General features: G+C 42.1%; 1 protein-coding gene across 15 annotated transcripts; it reads right to left on the reverse strand.

Moving 5' to 3' along the window:
• Positions 1-2,872: 2,872 nt before the first annotated feature.
• On the reverse strand, positions 2,873-15,057 carry SAMD13 (sterile alpha motif domain containing 13). 15 transcript variants are annotated; one of them, XR_014933021.1, is made up of 6 exons: positions 14,626-14,733; positions 13,326-13,402; positions 9,562-9,673; positions 5,619-5,909; positions 4,542-4,591; positions 3,623-4,129 (listed from the first exon to the last, which is right to left on the reverse strand). XR_014933021.1 is itself a non-coding variant. In XM_085512205.1 (5 exons), exons 2-5 carry the CDS (start codon positions 13,376-13,378, stop codon positions 4,102-4,104), a joined length of 243 nt encoding a protein of 80 aa, XP_085368331.1. In that variant the 5' UTR covers positions 13,379-13,402; positions 14,626-14,733; the 3' UTR covers positions 2,873-4,101. The 15 variants fall into 15 exon arrangements, 13 of the variants coding, with proteins under 13 accessions (XP_085368331.1, XP_085368334.1, XP_085368324.1 ...); XM_085512205.1 differs by lacking the exon at positions 5,619-5,909 and having other exon boundaries at positions 2,873-4,129; XM_085512208.1 differs by lacking the exons at positions 5,619-5,909; positions 14,626-14,733 and adding an exon at positions 13,870-13,985 and having other exon boundaries at positions 2,873-4,129.
• Between the last annotated feature and the right edge of the window lie 4,967 nt (positions 15,058-20,024).

A 20,024-nucleotide genomic window follows, 5' to 3' on the forward strand; every position in this document is an offset into this window, starting at 1 on the left:
CCTTCCTGGCAGAATGAGGACACAAAGAAGCAACTAGTTATTGATTTAGGTAATTCTGTGGCTAAAAGCACACATACACTCCTGTAACTTAGTTTCTATAGACCTCTGCACACATGGGCACTCAGCAGCCCTTAAAGGCATCTCAGTACAGCCCCATCCAGCTCTGCAAACCCGAGTCATGCATGTGGGCACATTCCTTACAATGTAAGTATTTAGACAATAGGAGGCAGCCCAAATCTTCTATATGACAACTAAAATCTGACCACAATGGGATAATAATTCCTGACCATGGGACTTAAACACATATTTGGGCACAATCCCTGACCAAATTCCTTTTTACCTTCTTTAGATTTGGTCTCCATCATGGACAGCGAATAGGATGATCTTGGCTGCAGTACGCTCCCTGTTCCCATGCTGACTGGTAGCAGGGCAGGTGATTTGACTGTTGCTTTGCTCCTTCATGCTGCCTCCAGGAGATGGAGGACACTCTAAACTCTCTAAATCGCTCATTCAGCGTGAAAGCAAGGAGACCTGCAGCACTGAGACTACTGTCACTCTCACGCCCAGTAACAGATGATCAGTCAGACACCAAGCACCCAAAGCACAAGGCTGGCTTTTAAGCAGAACCCCTGCACAGCTCTGACACTATTAGAACCACAGTTCTGACATGGTATCCAGTAATGCCCATCAGTTGCTTCCTCATCTTAACAGCAGCTGTGTTTTCTGAAAGACGAATGGTAGCTAAAAATAATCTGGCTTTTACTTCCTCTTTCAGACTCTCCATTCTCTCTTAAAAAGATTTTTCCATTCTCTCACAGAAACTGCAATGAGTATGTAACGGACAAAATCAGGACAGTCACATTCACAAAGAATCAAAGAACCACAGGGGTTGGAAAGGGTCTCCGGAGATCAACTAGTCCAAACCCCTGGTTCTTAGCACAGGTTGCAGAAGAGTGTCCAGGTGGGTTCTGAATATCTCCAGAGAAGGAGACTCCAAAACCTCTCTGAGCAACATTAGAAAGCTCAGAGAGCAGTAGGAAACCATAGCAAAGATCAGGGGAAAAAAAATGGTTGCAGTTCAGAATAACATACTCCAAACTCCTTTCCATGCTTGCATTGAGCTTTCTGTAAGGTCACTATTTGTATGAACCAGTTCACAGAGAAGGATACAACCTGGCTGTTTTTTAATCCAATTCACTTGCTCACTAAAACATGTTTAAAAAAAAAAAGCACAGTACTCAGCATCCACCATATATATATATGGTATGTATATATACATATATATACATACACACACACACACACGTCTTATTTATTATCCTTTTCTCTATCTTAATAAATAGTTCTATCTCAATTCATAAGTTCTACTTCACATTTTGTTGTTGTTGTTGTTGTTGTTTTTTTTCCTCCAATTCTCTCTTCCACACCCCTTGGAAGAGGGGGTTGAACAAATGACTGTGTGGTGCGTAGCCACCTGCTGGGTTAAACCACAACAGTCATTAAAACACCTTAAAAAAAAGCACAGTTCTCAGTAATCACCAAATGAGTCCTCACAGTTCTGCAGCAAGGATTTTTACTACTGGAGCAAACATCTTTTAATTTTTTCTAGACATCTTTTAAATTTTTCTAGATCCATAGATCTAGAAAAGTAACCAATCAAATGGAGGAAAAGAGAATATTCAGTTAATCCTTTGGTAGCATAGCACTACATATTAAACTCCAACAACAATTCTACAAATTCAGGTTGGGTAGGAATACACAGACAGGTACAGGCAGCTGCCTCACATAATCCTTCCCGTAAGTAGATCTAATTCTATACAAAAATAATTAGAGGAATTTCATGTGTAATTTTGCAGCTGCAGCCTCTGACTGGCCTGATACAGACTGTACCTTAAAATTCCCCAGGGCAGGGATGATTCTCTGTATTTGATTGAAGTCTTATAGAAGTTCTCTACTCCCAGTAGGCATCCCTGGCTGCTACCAAACTATTAACAATAAGACTGCAACAAGAATTCCGACTGTGAGTCACAAACCTGCTAACAAACAGATACCTAAAGAGAGCACAGTATGAGGGAAAGGAAGAAAAATGGTTAATACACCCCAGAATCCTATCACATATCTAAATAAACGTTTTACAGTGTAAAGGTTAGAAACTATACAAGAAATCATGCTGCTTTATCATTTATTTATCATACCACATGCCATGAGGTTTACCTATAGAGCAGATACACATGTGGCTTCATCCCTTTCAAATCGCAATACCAGGAACATAAGCAACTCTCCTACCACTGTAGCATCCACAGCTACTGCACTTGGCCAAATCAAAGTGAGTGCGGGACAACTACCTAAGGCAGGAAGTTACAGGAGTTTCTCCTTGTTGTCACAGAACGCTATCCCCACTTAGCTGAAATCACCACACCCATACCCCTCTCCCTTCTAAGCTCCATCCCTTCACAACTGCTTCCCACACCATATTCACTTTTAGCACACTCTCCCACTTATTTCCTGGCTCCCAGCTCATCTGTTCAGTCTCATTTATGCAACTCCACATCTCATTTTAGAGGTCATCACAAAACTTTCTGACCAGAGAAGATGGCAAGCCTGGGCAGTGCTAAGCAGTACCTGTGTATTATCTCCCAGGCACCAAGAGATAATCCACTCTGCTGTAGCAGTGCAGTAGTGCCAACAGAGCACCTCTGCACCACTGACAGCTCTAGAAAGGGGTAAGAGAAGTACAGATGTTACTGGTGAATGTAAGCAATGCTTCAAATTCTCTCCTTCAACAGCATGTAACACCAGATAAGAAAAAGCAAAACTAGTCTTTAAATATCTTGGTAGGTGGTATTAAAAGTAATCACAAGAGAAAAGAATATGCAGAATGTTTTGGTACTGTTTTAATGGAGAAGTGGAAAAAAAAATAATCAGGAAATCCAATATATCACAATAAAGAAACAGAAAGTAAAAAGATCTATAAAGTAAACTGAGTTCAAACATAAGCAGTGCTTTATTGGGTTATAGCAAGCAACCTATCAAATAGGGAACTGGTACAAACAGATTGAACACGACTCTCTTTTAACAGAGATGTATGGTGACAAAACAGCTTCTTTCAGGTTTTAAAACAAGTATTCAAACTGTTAAGTAAAGAATTAAAAAATAAGCTATTACAACACCAATGACAGACAATATTAAAAATGTGCAGGTTTGTTTAACAAATTTCTGCATAATGTTAGAAAACAAGTAATCATAAATTAAAGTGATATATTTTTTGTTTGCAAAGCAACACAAACTTTTAAAAACCAGCTATACTTTACATAGAGCTACCATTATAAACAGGTGAAAACAAGCCGAAAATTTAAAGGACAGCAAAAAATACACAACCCAGTTTCACCCGTCAGCAACACCTTCTGCTATCGAAGGGGTTATGATAGTTTTATGTACAGCTTTAAACATTGCGGCATACCACAAATAAACCTTAATAAGGTCAAAATAGGACCCTCTGCAAAAAAGGGTGAGTTGGCAAGTGTCAGCCCCATCCCAGAATTACAAGTAGTAATAGTTTTAGTAGGTCTTTATTGTACACCAGAAGATACTTCCAATGGTTTATCTCTCCCAAAGATGCATGTAAACTTTTATTCTTCTTTTATTTGATTTTTTGGTATATAAATAAATGATGTTAAGAACATGTCTGGCTCAAAAATGAGAATGACATACCTCCCTTTTGCTCTGGATACAGTGATATAGCTATCTCAACATGCTCACTGACAAACCCTAAAAGAGAAAATCATTATGCACTATGTGAAAAATACACACCACCTCTCTCAATTCAGACTCAGTATACAGTATATTGCCAACTCTATCCAATAGGATAAATATCTAAATTTGGTTTAAATTCTTAATATATTCTCTCTTTACAAAGTTCCATCACATGAAACCAAATTGCTTATTTACTGTTTGAGGCACAACATGACCCCAACTAGACAATTCGCTATAGAGAGTTGTTCTTTAGATGTTGTGTCTGTAGAGGTTTTACGTGATATTCATAGATTTTCAGCGCAGGCCCCAGTTTTAAAGAAAGTCCAGTCAGTACATCATTTCTTGTCATCAACAGTAATGATTTGCCATCAATTTCCTATAAGAAGAATTAAAGAATTGATAAAGAAAACGTACAAATCTAATAGCTGAGAACAATCATGCAACAAATGGAAGACTACTACAGAGGATTGGTGAGAACAGAAATAGTAGCCTTTTATTTTCCTGGAATAATTGTTTGCAGCTGCTAACATCTGCTGTTTGGTTTCTCACGTGCTCACCTGTACTGACTAATGCATAAATACTATTTAGTCAAGCACAAAACCCAAACCAGCCTCATTTCAAAATTCCCTCCTTGTACATCTGTTTGAAATTAATAGGTGCATGTACAGCTTGCCTAACTATCAGCCATTAAGCAAAGGACACACTCAGGGAGAAGGCAGTGAAATTTTCAAAATGTCAAGTTTCAAATTATCACTGACAGCAGTGAGCAAGTTCAGACTAGTCAGTACCTGCTAAGAACTTCAGGTGCCTGCTTTAAATGGCCAGCTTCCCACACATCCTGCAGGGAAAAGGAGACTCTTGCAATCAGAACTTTTACAAGGATCCAACTGCAGAGCTCAGCACTCCAAAGGAAATTCCTTCAGCTACTATGGAAGAGGTAGCAACTTCCCAGGCTGAATCTCCACAACAGCTACATACTGCTTTTAAATCATTGAGTTTTCATTCTTTTCTCCCCCCACCCCACCCTTTTTTTTTTTTAAACTTTATGCTTTTTTTTTGTTCATATCTTGACTTTCTGACCTATTTAGATTAGAAATCCTGCAGGCTTTTTTTTTTTCCTCCCCCCATCTGATAACCTTGTCGTATGTTTGCAGATTAACTGTAAGTGATCTTCCATGCATCAAAAAGAACCCACTTCTCACAGCTCCCACCTCCGTTTCAGATACATGACCATCCTTTTATTTATACTGTCACAGTTTAATCACTCTGCACTACCCAAGAAACCAGCTACACCTACAAAGCAACACATCAACTGGTGCCTCACAAGGCCATCACAGCCCAGTCTTTAATGTTATGATGCTCTCTTGCACTGGACTTCACTTTGCTGCACTCTTTTCTAATTTAATTTAAAAAATAAAATTGAATTTGGTATCAATAGCCAACAAGTTCAAACACCTGCATATATTGTTGTTGTCCATTACTATATATTACCACAATTTTGTGTTTTTATAAATACCATGGATAAATACCACACATAAAACAGTCCCGCTGCAAATGTTAAAAAATTGTTGTGGAGATGTTACTGATCATACCTTTGGTTACAATTCAACATGAAAAAATGACAAAGAAGGCACATTAGAGTTCTACAGTAACTTGTCCGGACTGATCTTTCTCATAATTTGATAAAGTTTAAAAATACAAGATAGATGGAAAATGTATAATATAACCAAATATCTGCTGAAAATGGAATTTCTTTAAAACCTCACCAAGAGACATAACTGCTAATCCCTCCAGAAGAGCACAGTGTAACAGTATTTCTGAAAAATCACATTTCCAATAACTTTTTACCCATTTACAACAGGTACCTCCTTCCAATTTCTGTTGAGAATGTTAATAGTTAAAAACAGATGATATTTTCTTGTTTCCATTTTTCACAATTCTTTTTGTGGAAATTCTGACACCACTGAGTATTTTGCTCATTGATACGACTGATCTGAAGTTGCCTTTTCCACTGCCGTTCAATGACGTTACGGAGTAAGAACAGCCTCCAGCTTGGAGGGATCCAAATGAAGAAAATCTGGAACCTGGAACAGGAGAAACTCCATGAATAGGTAGAGAGAATTTATTTTCCTTTTCCTTCTTCTTCCACATGGTTCCTGTGGATTTAAGAAATGCTGGGAAGTAGATCGTCTAAGGATTTCACTGAATAGAAAAATGATCCTCTAAGCACATCTGGGTAGGAATGAGTAAATATGTATTTAAATTCCAGTGCGTTACATCTCTATGTCTATTTTATGATTTACTTTCACCTCATTTTGTTTTCTTTCCCCTTAAAACTGCTTCCATAGATTTTGTATGACTTTTTTAAAGTTTTGTAGACTTTGTATGTTTTGGAGACTTCTATGGAATTCTTCTCTGCTACTTCACTATTTTCAGGATATTTTTCAGGATGCAACTTCAATGCCAGCTTTTGTTATGCCCTTTTAGTGCCATCTAGAGAGGCATCCCTCTGCACATCTAGAGCTAACAGTAGTTCCTCGGCTGCAATAGTCAATGTATTGTCTTCAGCAAATTCCCACATGACCACTCAAGAATCAAGTCTGTTCTTTCTCCAAGTGACTGAGAACTAGCGTTTTACACGATAGCTGACAAGAAATTATAGCAGCCAGCAAGCCCACATGCTCCTCCATGCCGTGGATCTGATAGAAGATGGTAGCAGATACCAGCTAATGTCAAACCTGTTTCCCTTCTGGTAAGGCAGAGCAGCAATGGCCAGCAAACTACCATTGGGTTCCTTAGACTCAGCTGCATAACACAATACTAATGGTAAGAGGCTGTAGTGAAGGTCAGGTATTGCACTAGCACATCTCAGGACATGTCAAAAAGATTCGATCTTCGAGCAAGCCAAAGCCCCCTGTGCTCCCAAGGCTCCTAGAGAAACCTCAGCCATGTACTTGCAGATAGTAGTTCTTTGAAGATGTTCACACTCTCACCCACATCTGGTCTGCCTCTCTCTTTAGTTATCCTGTGTGCCCAACTTCTTGGCTTGCCTGGAAAAATTTGCTTGATGTTATTGTTTTAGATATTGGGCCACATCTTCCAGTTGAATCTTTTCAAAGAGGTCATACAGCTTGCTGACATCAGTGAAACTCCAAGAAAGAATAATGTATAACCATCATACAATCATCATGCCCTGCTAGCACTTACAATACAGTTATTAAAACATTCTGTAGTCCTTCAAATGTTTTTTATTCTCCTTTAGAAGCATAAGAAAAAAAAAAAAATCACATCTTAAAAATCCTTTGAGTAACTTGCGTCATGTGAGTCCAGATGTATTTAGATTCATTAAAAACATGGACTTCGTTACTGTTACGTAGAAGCTGAACATATTAATATTTCTTGAGATTACATTTTGAACTATGGATGTCTTGCAAGAAAATTGTTGTGCTAACCCTTCTGAAACTGTTCAGTGGAAAACAATTTCACAAGTGTTGTAGGTGAACTGGGATACTTCCCTTCACCACTTACAGCCTCGTTCCCCTTCCAGTATATATCCAGGGCAGTGGCAGATCAAACAAATTTCAGATTCTGGGACCCAGACAAGCTGCAGAACAAATGGCATTTAAAACCAGAGATGGCCACAGTTTCAGCTGCACACCTCGTGACTGCCATACCTGGAGAGCCTGTAAGATCCTGATAACAAATACCATAAGTATACAGAGTTAAAATTAGTGTCTTCTGAACAGTGCAGAGGAAACAAAACAACACTGCTGTCAAGAGGATAGAGATAGGATTGTTCCTGTAGCAGACAGGGAAGGGTCAGGTAGAGCTGGTTCTTGCCTGGAGAACCAGGTACTTGCTGCTCTCTATGCTGCTAAGTGAATAGAGGTGGAAGGGAGCAGCAATGATTTCCACTGCAAATCATTCTCATTCTCATCTCCTGGCTATATCTTGGTGGCACCTGTTAGCTTCTCTCCAAAGCTTTAGCATAAAGTGGAGTTAGCAACAAAACTAAAACTATACTTCTGCCCATGGCAGCTTACTGCCCATCCAACCTAACAGAGCCATGGCAATATATTGCTAAAAATAAGCTTATTTCATCTTTCCTTCTGAAGCCACTTGCCCTCACTGCAGAGTACGAACAAAACCTGTACATGTCACTTCTACATGCTATTTTCCATCAGGCTGTTGCAAATTGCTTTGCCAGAACTCCTGAGCTAGCCTCACCTTGCTGCTGCAAGATCAGTAGTAATTACTGCAGTATTATTGACAAGCAAGCTGGTGTGTAGAGAGGTTAAGGCATGTGATGAAAGTCAGAAAGGTATCTGTCAGAATAAGGAAAAAACCCAGAGGCTGCAATTACTTGGCTTGTGTTTTTCTCATGTCATGTTTCCAGGGTTGTTGAGAAGACATGAATGCTGGTATTAAGAAATTGTTAAACTTAGGCTTTTTTTTTTTTTTTTTTTTTTAGTTAGTTTGTTTATCTATCTTCAAATTCTCAAAAATTATTAGCAGCTGCAGCAAAAGCCACTCTGCCTCCTGCCAGAGAATCAGCCAGCACCTCCCAGAACAAAGAGCTAAATTTAGATACTTCTTTATACTCATCAGTTCCAATCAGATGGGACTTCATAGCCTAGGTGCAGAAGGTCAGCAAGATCAACAATAACTCTGTTTCAGTTTAGATGTACTGTTCTCCAGCAAAGCTGGCCATATCTTACTCTAGCTCAAGCCTTGGAAAGTCAAGCCATCCATTTCAATAACTAAGCACAAAAGTTCATGGAATGAGTCACAGAAGGGTTTGGGTTGGAAGAGATCTTACAAGATCACCTACAGTTCCAGCCCCTCAGCTGTGGGCAGGGTAACCTTCCACTAGACCATGTTGCCCAAAGCCCCATCCAAACTATCATGATAATAAATTTCCTGGTACTTGCACACAAGCCTACAAATTTATTACAGAATGTACTGAACTGACAATCTGCAGATTAAAGATCCTTCCCCATGGAACAAGCAAACCACAAGCCAAAAAAGCAAACAGCCCTATCCTTCCTCACTAATATACTTTAACAATGTGCTGACAGGCAAGTTACCAAGGAGCGATACGACAGCTATGCTCTTTGCAAAACTGACAAAAGAAGCCATTCATTAGCACCAGAAAGTGCGTGTATAATGTTGGCACCTGCCATACTGAGACTAACTGATGCCATATAGTCTACTGAAGTTAATTCTGGGGTCAATATTGAAAAGGCTAAAGTAGTAACAATGATTTCTGAAATGTGATGCACACTCCCACAATTGTTTTTCTGTGGAAAGCAGTCCATAGATGTCCCTTTAACTCATTTTTCTCCAGTATCCTTTTCTTGTCATATAAAGGCAGATGGAAAATTATCCAGCTCGTAGCTGGAGCTCAGTTCAAGGATCTAAACTCTCCAGGTCTTCCTGATGCCTACAACTTCCCTTCCACAAGCCCCAGAAATGAAGACCTAGTCTCTTCATCAGACTGGAAGTCCTACAGACATGCTCATGAGAGTATTTGCACAGTATACTCAGGAATAAGGAAATAACCATTCACATTTTAAACCAGTCCAAGCAAGAAAACTTGTTTAGATTCCTCGCCTTCCAGATGACACTTCAAACATACTTCATTCCATTATCCACATCCTGTAACATGGTACTATTAAACTCCCACAGGTTTTCATTCAATAACATACCCGATCACCTAACATGGGATTTTCCCAATCATCAAGTCCACCACAAAAACATGCAATGGGAGAAGGTGGAGGCAATCAGAGTGTTTCCTAGCAGACTTACCTGTTCTTGAAAAGCACTGGCTTGTTCTTCAAATCCAGCTGTCCTGAAATAATTCACAACATCTCTAACAGCCCAGTCAGCAGGATCTGGAGGTCTCCCATTTTCTACTGAACTGCAATACACAAATCCAAACAAATAATCACTACTTGTCTGTAGAGTACCTGCTGCTTCTTTGTAGACAACCTATGTATGTTCCCTTCTCTGTTCCTCCAGGAATAGTGCCCTTCAACACAGCTGCCACTGCTCCAATAGAGAAGAATCACTGCTTTTCTGTTCCATTTCAAAGACCTGATACCAGGGATAAGTGACATACTCCTTCCTTCAGAAAAGAAGTACATGAAAATTCACATCAGCCAAAGGCAGTCAATCAGGAGCTTTGCCTGTGAATGCGTTGCCTTTGCAGAACAGAGGCTACCATGTCTGAGGCATGTGGTCTTTCAAGACTGTAGTTTGTTTTCAGCTATCAAGCATTTATATAAAATTGCAGTATGTAGATTAGTCTTCTCCAAGATGAGACTGTGCTATATTGTAACATGGGGAACACTACTAAAAACTACCTTTAGCTCATAAAACAAGAAATTAGAGGCACCAGTGATTGAATTAATTGCTCAAAACATAGAGCCCTCCAAAATTTCTTTTTGACTTTTCTTTAGAGAAATACAGAGACACTCTAAATAAGTAAGAATGCAAGAAAATATCTGTTCAACGCAATCAGATTTCTACTGTGATTGACCTCAAGCAATTACTTTCCACAGTAGCAAGACCAACCAATCATTCATGTTGCTACTCTTACCCTGCATTTCTTATCCTCAGCCTGTTATCGTGCTATCTCAGATAACCTTTGTGTATCTGCAGACTCTTGGTGAAACACAAGATGGGTTTGATTGCCCGTCCTACAGCAGCGTAGGAGGATGAAGAACAAGACGTCAGTCTTCAAATAAACTTTGACAACACGCCTCTCCAGCTTGACATCCTGCACAGATGTTTTCCACTGCCCTGAATCCTTAACCATAATGTTAATGAAGAAATAACAAAACCATGCAGATCAGAATACCAAATGGAAAGGAAACTTAGAGACCCGTGTTGCAGCCTCAATATCACACTGTATGCCGTAGTTGGCCTTTAAAAGCAGTTTCTTTCACTTACCACATAGAATATATATACATATTTCAGAGCAAGGAGCAAAGGCCAGAGTTTTTTGCTTTTGCTCATGAAGTAACAACTTTATGAATTGCTTTGCTGATTGGGATTGCAGAGAAAGGCAACACTCAGCAAAATGTTAAACAAGACTATCCAACTTATCAGAGCTGCACCTGAAGGTTTGGTGTTCATTTTTTTTTTGTTTGTTTGTTTTTTTGGTGCTGTGCACATTCTGAGGCTTAAGAAATACAATGCTGTGGAAAGCACCATACAAAACCTATGTGTATTTGTAGAACCAAGATTTGAAGAATTATATCTTTGGATTTTCCCCCCCAGACACCTGCAATGACACATCTTCAACCAATAATTAAAAATAAACAAACTAAACCCCAAAAACTCAGTATTTATTTAAAAAATAAAAAAATTATCAAAGAACAATTTTATTATTCCTAAACAGTAAATGAAAGACTCAATCTGTCAAAATACCTAACTGTATTTTGCTTACTTCCAAAAACATTTTCTTTTTGAGTTGACTGTGATCCACCCACAACGTACTTCAGCCCAAGTGTATCAGTTTTTCATACAGCTCTTCTTTTACTGCTAGGGAACACAGCATTTGGTCTAGTCCCACCCTATGCCCAACTGCAATGCCTTCAAGAGCTCCACCTTAGTCATTCCTAACCCCAGGAATAACGGCAAGTTCCTACCTCAAGGAATAGCATCATGTCAGACCTCAAGCAAAGCCAATTTCTACAGCTACAGCTGCAGAAAACTCACAGGCATGTGGCATACTGTCAGGGGCTGGCTGGATTTTAAATCATCTACCCACACAGATGCTCATTTGGCTTCTAGACAGCCTTGTCCTCACCCTGCTGTTGCACACGGCTCTATTCTTTAGACAAGAAAACAGAATATATAAGAGCCACAGTTTAGCCATATACCAGTTTATACCAGACATCCTGGATTCCCTAAAACCTTAAGAGAGCAAGTACATTCGGTTTTATAATCAGATACTAGGTGTACTAACAATGAATAAAGATTTGACTCGTCTTCTGTTTGCCACCATCCCTGTACCTTTATTGCCATCATGTGGCCAAAGCAGCAAGGCCTGGAAGAATATAATTGTGAACAAACAGATTTTATCCAAGCTATTTATAACCACTTCAAGAAAGTGCCAAATACTTCCTTAGTAGACAGGCACACATACATACTACGTACTTTTCTTTAGAAACCACAGCTTATGCTCTGTTTAATTATAATCACTACCAGTTTTTAAAAAGCCACTATTGCAATTAGTAGTTGGGTCTTTATCACCTAAGTCTTGAGGGAAAATGATTAAATGTAAGCTGTCCTTGTTCTGACTGCTTCTCTTCTTGCCTCTGCCATGGAGTATCAGGTGCAGAAGAAAACTAAAGGTGGCTTCTGAGAGGCATAATCTATGCATGGTCACTAAGCAGGGAAATGCTTTTTATATTGATGTGGTAGAGCCGGAGTCCCAAGTTAATGGGGAAGATGCATACTTCATTGGCTACCAGCAGATCTTTTAATGCTGTGTCATAATCATGAGTTTCAACAGTATTAATTATTATTATTTATATTACTTGGTGATAGGGAGCCTAACCATTGTCATATTTTCATGGACAACTCGTGGCAAAGAGATCTGAAGGACAAGAATGAGGTGCAGCTTCATAGAATTGCTGCAGTCCGAGAGGACAGGTGATAAACTCTTTCTAGTTCCTTTCCCTTTGTTACTTATCAACAGAGCATCTATAGGCCTAATACAATATAGCTGTTTTTCCACACAAAACTTCACTCTTCAGACAGTAAGATGAGGAGTAGCAATCCCAACTGAAGAACTGATGACCTTCAAGGATAAGCAAATGCTTCTAAAACAGTTCCTATTCCTTAGCCTGCAGCCCACCAAACTGCAGAAAACCGCAGAGCAGAGCACATCATGTCTTTCTTTCCCTTATTCCCACCATAGGTCTGAAGGTCTGTTTAGGGCTTCCTCAGCAAAAAGCTTAAAATATTTGCTTCAGAAGGGACACGTGCTGCTTCTCAGCTCAGGATGGCTGGGCAGTCAGCAGGGAGATGCATACATCACCTCCAAAAAGAATAGCAGGAGACATTTACATGGGACACTTCTCCCCATCAGACACTGGTTCTAGAAAGCACACAGACAGACACATTAGGCACCATTTGCTGCTTTGACTTTTGCAAGTCCTTCCTTAGGAGTTTCACCTTGTCAGTCAAAGTGGATGGTGAGAGGAGCTTTCCCCACAACAGCAGACAGATGAGCATGGGCAGAGTGTCAGTTGCTGTGCTACCACTTGCTTTGGTCACTAGCTAAGATAAGAAAGCAACAGAAAAAGGAATACTACCAACTTGTTAGCTTCTGCTCTTCTCCATTGCTGTACTATCCTGCATGCCACTTTAAATCACTTCAGTGCCCTAGATTCTTTTATTTTGAAGAAGAAAAGCAATAAAACTAATTGAGAACACAGATTGGTAGAAATAAGCAAAGATGGAGGTCCCCACCCCTGCCAACCATATTAAGTCAATGGAAAAATACCATCAAAATTCACATGCTGTTTACATAACCCGAACTCCAAAGAATCACTTACTTTTTGACATCCAGAGAACCATTTTCCTTGTTTTCCATGTCAACAGTTAGCATGGAGAAGAGAGGTTTCTTCAGCAGCTATTAACAGGAAAAAAAGCTGTGTTTAGTTACTGGTGGTACGAAAAGAACAACGTAACACAACAGAAACAAGTATTCTATAGAGATGCAACTGTTTCCACCTGAGAGCAAAAGCACTGCAGAAGACCACTTCCCTCAGAGCCTTGGTAAAGCCAGTAATAACTAACGCATTAAAAAAAGTTTGCTTGTGCTTTGAACACAGGAAATAGCACCTTCCTTGATTTTAAGACACAAAGCATCATATACGATCCTTTTTTAAACTGAAACAATTTTGATCTAAGCTACGTAGAGAAAAACCAGCCTGCAATATGTCTACGGTTGGATACCAAGCGTGCTCACAGTGCCTTCAGTCACCCTGCTGTACTGAGGATCCCGAGCAGAAGCATTACTCCTAGCAAGGCTTGGAAACCTACGCCCTTGTTTTACAAAAGGGGATCTGAAACACCGATGAGAAATACAATTTCCACCTCAGTCACAAACCAGCTGGCAAAGCCGAGTCACTGATCGAGTCCAAAACTCCTGAGGCCTAATTGTGCACCTTCTCCGTCAGCCCATCCTTCCTGTGCTTCGCAATGCTTCCTCTATGCACACTGAGCTCGGAGGGGGAAAGGACCGTACAAAGGACACGGGAGGAAAGCCAGCCCGCTGGCCGCTCTCACCGCCCCAGGGAAGGCACAGAGAGCAGCCCAGCCTCCTCCTCCTGCTCTCAAAGGCATTTCTATGTCGGGCAGCACCGTAACTACCCACGGGCTCGGGATGTTCCCGCTGTAGCGTTAATGGACGCCGGCGGTACGACTCAGAGCTCGGGGAAGTACGGAACAGGGAAATCGCGCTCTTCAGCTTAAACTTTGCAAAAGCAAACGATAGCGATTAACGCCGCTGCTTACATAAAATAAAAGGAAAGAAAGGAACCCTTTATTAGGCAGTTACCAGCAGCAGGGAGCAGCACCAAACTGGCGGGTGTGGATGCTCCTTCCACGCTGAGCCCGGAGCACTCGGCGCTGCCCGCGGCCGCCGCTCGGCGCAGCCCAGGTGAGGGCACTGACAGCCGCCGGGACGGAGCTACCGCGACCCCGCCCGCACCTGGGGGGCTCCCGGCGGGCGCTGCGTGACACGCGTGCACCATCTTACGGGCATCTCCGGCAGGCAGCGTGGCACTACATTGTCATTATTTTTTCGTCCGGGGGGGAAGGGGCGGGGGAAGCAAAGACAGACGGACCTACCTACGGGCAACTAAACCGAAGCATGGCTACGCGCTGCTCCGGCGCGGCGGAGCCCCTGCCGCCAGCCCCCCGCCGGCAGCGGGGCGCTCGGAGGCGGCTCCGTACGGCAGCGGGCAGCGGCCCCGCCTGGCTCCCGGCCCGAGTGACGCCGCCGCCACACACGGCCCCCACCAACCTCCGCCCGAGTCATGGCGGACGATTTAAAGGCGCCGCTCCTACCTGCGGGAGGGGGCCGGCTGGCTGAATGACCGCCTGCCTCCTCGGGGCCGCAGGCGAGGGGCATCGGGCTCCTGCGGCCGCTTCCACTCCTCCTACTCACAAGGGTGTGCCGATGGAGCGGGTGGTGGAGGCGACGAACAACTCCGTAGATAGCTTTGGAAAAGAGCCTCGGGAAACAGGAGGGAAATAGGAACAACCAGGCGTTGCAGAATTGGAGAAGTTGTATCCAACTACTTCTGAAGTGAGTTTGTCAGTACGTGAGTGGGCAGCGAGCGCTGAGCTGCCTCTGAAACCAGAAACGGCATCTCGGGGACCTGAGGCCCTGCTCACACCTGCCCCGAGCACCACACAGTGTGCTGCGCTGGGACACATGTGAGTCCCTGCAAGGTTTGCAGTGCTGTGATGTACAAAAGACAGACCTGGCCCACTGGGAGTAACATAACACCTGCTCCTACCTTGCCCTACTAAGACTTGGCAGACCCCCCCCCCTGCACAATGTCCCAGCAACTGTCTCACCACTCCTAACAGCACCAATTTGGTAGCAGTATGGAAATCATTTTGGCATCACCGCCAGAAGCAGCTGAGTGCACTCTGTGTTTGCAGTCAGAGATCCAAGCCCCAAAACAGCAAACCAGATACAGCGCAGTAATGGCAAGAAGGGCACAACTGAGCCCATGGGCCAGTAGATATAGTCCCTGCTGAGCATTTCATTATGCCTTAACCAAACGAATAACCAAAGCATACAAAAGCTACACAAATAACGTGATGACTATTGATGACAGTGCTGAAAACTAACAGCAGTGCAAGTCCTCACTGCTTCAGATTTTAAACAAACACAGAGAAACAAGTCAAACAAAGTATTAAACATTCTGCACCCTAAAGAAAACCCTCTTTACCTCAAATCTCAGTGCATACGGTAAAACACGACATATCTGCATTGGACAAGGCACAGAAGGCAGTTCTTTTTGTCTCTTGAGAAACAAGCACTCTAAAAGAGGCCGTAACAAGTTTTCTGCATCAGCTGGTTTCTGACTTTGGTAATGAACTGACATTTGAAGCTACAAATATAGACCAGCTCTTTTCTCTCGCTCTCCCGTGCCTTCCATCATGTTCTCAATTAGTCTTTGGAGCATTTGGCACAAGGCACACAGCGTAAAAGACCTTGAGCAGCAAAGAGAGGAAGTCTGAGAAAACAGGCTGTGGAAGAATTCAGTGCAGAGTATGATCTGCAGCTTGCATTTTCGCTCCTTAGGGTAAGGTGATTTAATTAAAGCAAGATTATATCTGGAGGGAAACGATGCAGGAAAGTGAATTAAGGGTTTTGTTTGACTACTTGCATCCTGCTCCTAGCAAAAACTGTGTCTAGGCCACATGGAGCAGGAGCAGCGCTGGCTGAGCTGTGCTGGGGGTCAGCCCTGCCTGACTGAATTTCTGCTGCTTCTCAAATGTGGAAGTCAATGTGGATTATTGTACACAATGATCTTATCTTCTGGATATTGCAGAGCGTCAGGTGTTTTTTTTTCTGAAAGTGACAGCTGGATGTGCAGACCCATCACACAGCTGGCATGGGACAGCACCAAACTCTGACTCTCCCAGAGCTGAATGAAGGGTCCCTTTAGATCCTTCTTCTTACTGTGTAAAAGCATAGCTAAACATATTGCGAAGGTTAGGAGAGAAAACAGCAATGGAGTTTTGTGCTTTCAGCTGGAGGAAAGCCAGGAGTGCTAAATCAACCTTACAAGGAGCCGAACAGGTCACACACCTTTATAAAACACACATTTCTGTCAGTAAAAAATGTGTCCTTTAGGCTTACCCAGTAAAAACTGGGCACTAAAACTCAGTGCTGCAGTAGACCAGTATCAGAGCAGCCCCTCTACCTGGGAGGGAGTATGCAAGTCCTGCCATTACTTCCCAGGCATGGAGGGGAGATGTGAGGGGTAGTTCCTAGCACCCGTCTGCACACTGAGTCTGACTGTGAAGCTCTGCTGCTCCTGTGCTGGCCAGGAAGGTAATTTAAAAGCCATGCTGCTGTGTCTTCCTTACTGCCACTTCTGACCTGCCAGAGTTCTCTGCATGGCTAAGCCTTTCCACTTTGCCGTGAAGCTCTGACCAAAGCCCAAACAAAAGGCCAAAACTAGCACCAGTGTCAAGCAGGTGTGGGAAAGCAGAAAGCCTGGAGGGGACAATAGTGAGACCCCCTGTTTTGTTCTGACAGAAAGACCCTTAAAACTTTTGATTCTATTTTACTGATGATCAGCCATGAATTTCAGTGGGAACAAAGCTGAGCTGGAGTCACTAAGAACCTCCCTTCTATAGCTTCTTAACATCAGAAAATACAATAGGTAGAGGAAGGCTCCATTAGTGCATTACTTTCCATCACATAGTCCTCTTTTCCTGTTTTACGCTGCATTTGTCACTGTTGTAAGCTGCAGCACTTCCAGAGGTGGACAAGGACTATCAGCAATTTGTGCTTTCCACTGCCTTACGTACGCACTGTCTGCACAGCCCATTTCTCCTGAGGGAACTGTGCACCCACAGCCTGTGCTGCGTGATGCAGCGTGAGTAAAAAGCACACTCATTCATCGAGTAATGGCTTTTAACTCCATCAGTACAGTTTAGGAACACATTCTGCAAATGCCCTGCATTACTATGCCAACATTTTTATACAGTAAATGTTATTCAAACATATGAATCTCCAGCAAGATGACTGGAACTGCACCTTCCTCACACATGGACACAAAGGAAATCTCACCACAATGCAAGACCAGCAACACCTTTCTGATGGTGTTTCCTGTGGTTTGCAAAGCTGAATTGCTTAAGCAAATCTCCCTGCACGTGAATTATATCCACTTCACTTAGAATTTCCTGCCCTACTTGTTTTGTTGTGCTCCTTCTAATTCTGGCAACTGCTCTGTATTCAACACAGCTACTATCAGGACGTAAGTATTTGCTAATTAAGCATGTACTTTATATCAAGAAATCAATGTATAAAACACAGCCCCATCACACATAATTGCCTGGCTAGTGATAATGTAGTAAGCAGCTTTTAAAAATTTTCCTTTGAAAGACCAGCATTATAAAATCCAGCTGAATAAAGATATTTTACACAAGAGTAGCTCAGGTAACTCGGTGAAATAGCGGTTACATCTATAGGAAATCTGAATGGTCACTGTTTGTCTGTAAGAAATGAGGCAAATGAAGAACAATACAAGAAGGGGAAAAAATCAGTTATAGGCAAAAATGTGTCAATAAGACACAAGCAGAAATCTAAACTGCATTTTAAATACTATGTGAAGAAATGAGCACTAGACTAGGAATCTGAAGGCTTCTTTGCTCGCTGCTTATTGGGAGGGTTTTCTTTTTGCCCCAGAAGTAAGAAGCCCATCTATGACTGGGAAACCATCAAAAGCCAAATAGTGGTGCCTTGCAGTCCTAGTGCCCTGCTTGGCACTAGGACAGGTGACAAGGCAAATTGCCTACAGGTCCATGCAGCTCCCCGAGAATACCAGTGCAGCTGTGCTGAGCCCTCCCATTTTCAACACAAGGCCATTGACAGCTGCCCACATAATGAAGGTTTCTGCTGGATCCTGCACAGGTTCTCTGAGGTGTCAGTCACTTCCCCATTAAAGCACCAAAGTAACATTCATATATCACCTCCCTATCGAAAAGCTTTCTTAGAAGCTGAAGTCAGTAAGATTCAGGACCGGGTACACACATAATGAAGAACAGAGGCTTGGTCACAAACTCATCTTGGTATCAGAAGTTCAAGGCTCCATAGGGCCTGAACTACCAGAAAACTAAAAGCAATCAATGCAATCCTACAGTTTGTGCGATAACACAAGAGGCAAAGGGATGCTCACATGGTTTGGCAGACAGCAATTGCAAACAGCACCAGTGACTGCAGGAATGGGGCAGCAGGAGGGGACCCTGCTTACTCTCTCTACCCTCTGTTGATATACAAGTGAAACCCAAACCATGCAAGTAGTCACACATGAACGTAAGCAGACATGGCATTCAGAAGTTATTCATTAAGCGAATAACAGTGAAGCTGACCTTTTAAAAATATACATTTACTGAATTGTTGATGGGTTCTGAGCTGAGACCCACTGAAGAACACGGTTGCTGTAACTTCACTTTCTCTCCAGCTGCTCTGGTGCTGACCTCGTGCAGAAAAACTATGGACAGTGTGTTGGGATTTCTTTTTTTTTTTTTTGGCTTTTAAACAGTACAGCTCTGATTAGTAGTAGAGGTAACATAAAGATGCATCTAAACTTGATTGGTAGTCAGCTCCCTAATAGAGAAGATACACTTATTTTCATTAATGCTGTATATTTAGTGAACCAGCTTAGAAATTATGTTATTGTGAAAATGCGTTGTTTTAAAGCACAGGACTTCTGAAATTTCAAGTGCAGGTAATAAGTAAATGGCACTGGGTGCTATTAAAACAGGAAACACTCTGACCATAGCTTCTAATTAGAAGAGAATTAAACAGTCCTGGATTTTCAGGAGAGTTCCCATACAGCTGGTACAGACACATAATACAGAAAAACACTTTTGCTCAAGTCACTGGCAAAAGTTTCTTTGTTACTGATATAAAACCCAGTTAAAACATTGCAAGTATTAGTTACTAATACTAATAAAGGATTTAAAAGCAAAACATAACAGATAAGCTACAGATACTCATGGTTGTTATTGCATACATTACCTTATTATTATTTGAATGCTCCTACCCAAATTTCTTGTTTGCTACTACTCGCCAATGGGCACTATGCAAGCTGCCTGTTCTCCTGATCCACATCATTTCTACATGCCATCTACTGGCAAGTGAATGCAAACAGAGCATTTTGGAATTGGGATCCATTTTAATTTACAGATTTTCATTGTAGTCTGGAGTAAGTTAAAAGTAAAGTCAGATTTCCCAACATAAACGTTCCTGGTAAGGACAGAGGTGAAACAAACCCCTCAGGCAGATACCAGCTCCTTTAAACTCTGAAGCAGACTGAAATCCTCCACCAGGCCCGTCTTTGCCACATCGGCTCTAGGTGGAGCTCTAGGGCAGCTATCTTGGTCCTGCTGCCCACAGGTGCTCCAACACGGGCTATTTTCCAGCTCCCCCTTGGTGATGTGGCTCTCTCAGGCACTTCCAAATGCCTGCTGTAGCCACAGGTCACCAGAGTCTT

Source organism: Coturnix japonica, chromosome 11 (genome assembly GCF_054131305.1).
Source record: "Coturnix japonica strain WE chromosome 11, WE-NBRP24, whole genome shotgun sequence".
NCBI classification, from domain to species: domain Eukaryota; kingdom Metazoa; phylum Chordata; class Aves; order Galliformes; family Phasianidae; genus Coturnix; species Coturnix japonica.

Excerpts from the sequence above, each read along its gene's own strand:
- SAMD13 (XM_085512198.1), bottom strand. The coding sequence starts at position 13,378 with ATGCTAACTGTTGACATGGAAAACAAGGAAAATGGTTCTCTGGATGTC. Across the intron at positions 9,674-13,325 it reads GGTTCTCTGGATGTCAAAAA|TTCAGTAGAAAATGGGAGAC; the intron begins GTAAGTGATTCT and ends TGTGTATTGCAG. Across the intron at positions 4,130-9,561 it reads CCAGTGCTTTTCAAGAACAG|GAAATTGATGGCAAATCATT; the intron begins GTAAGTCTGCTA and ends TTCTTCTTATAG.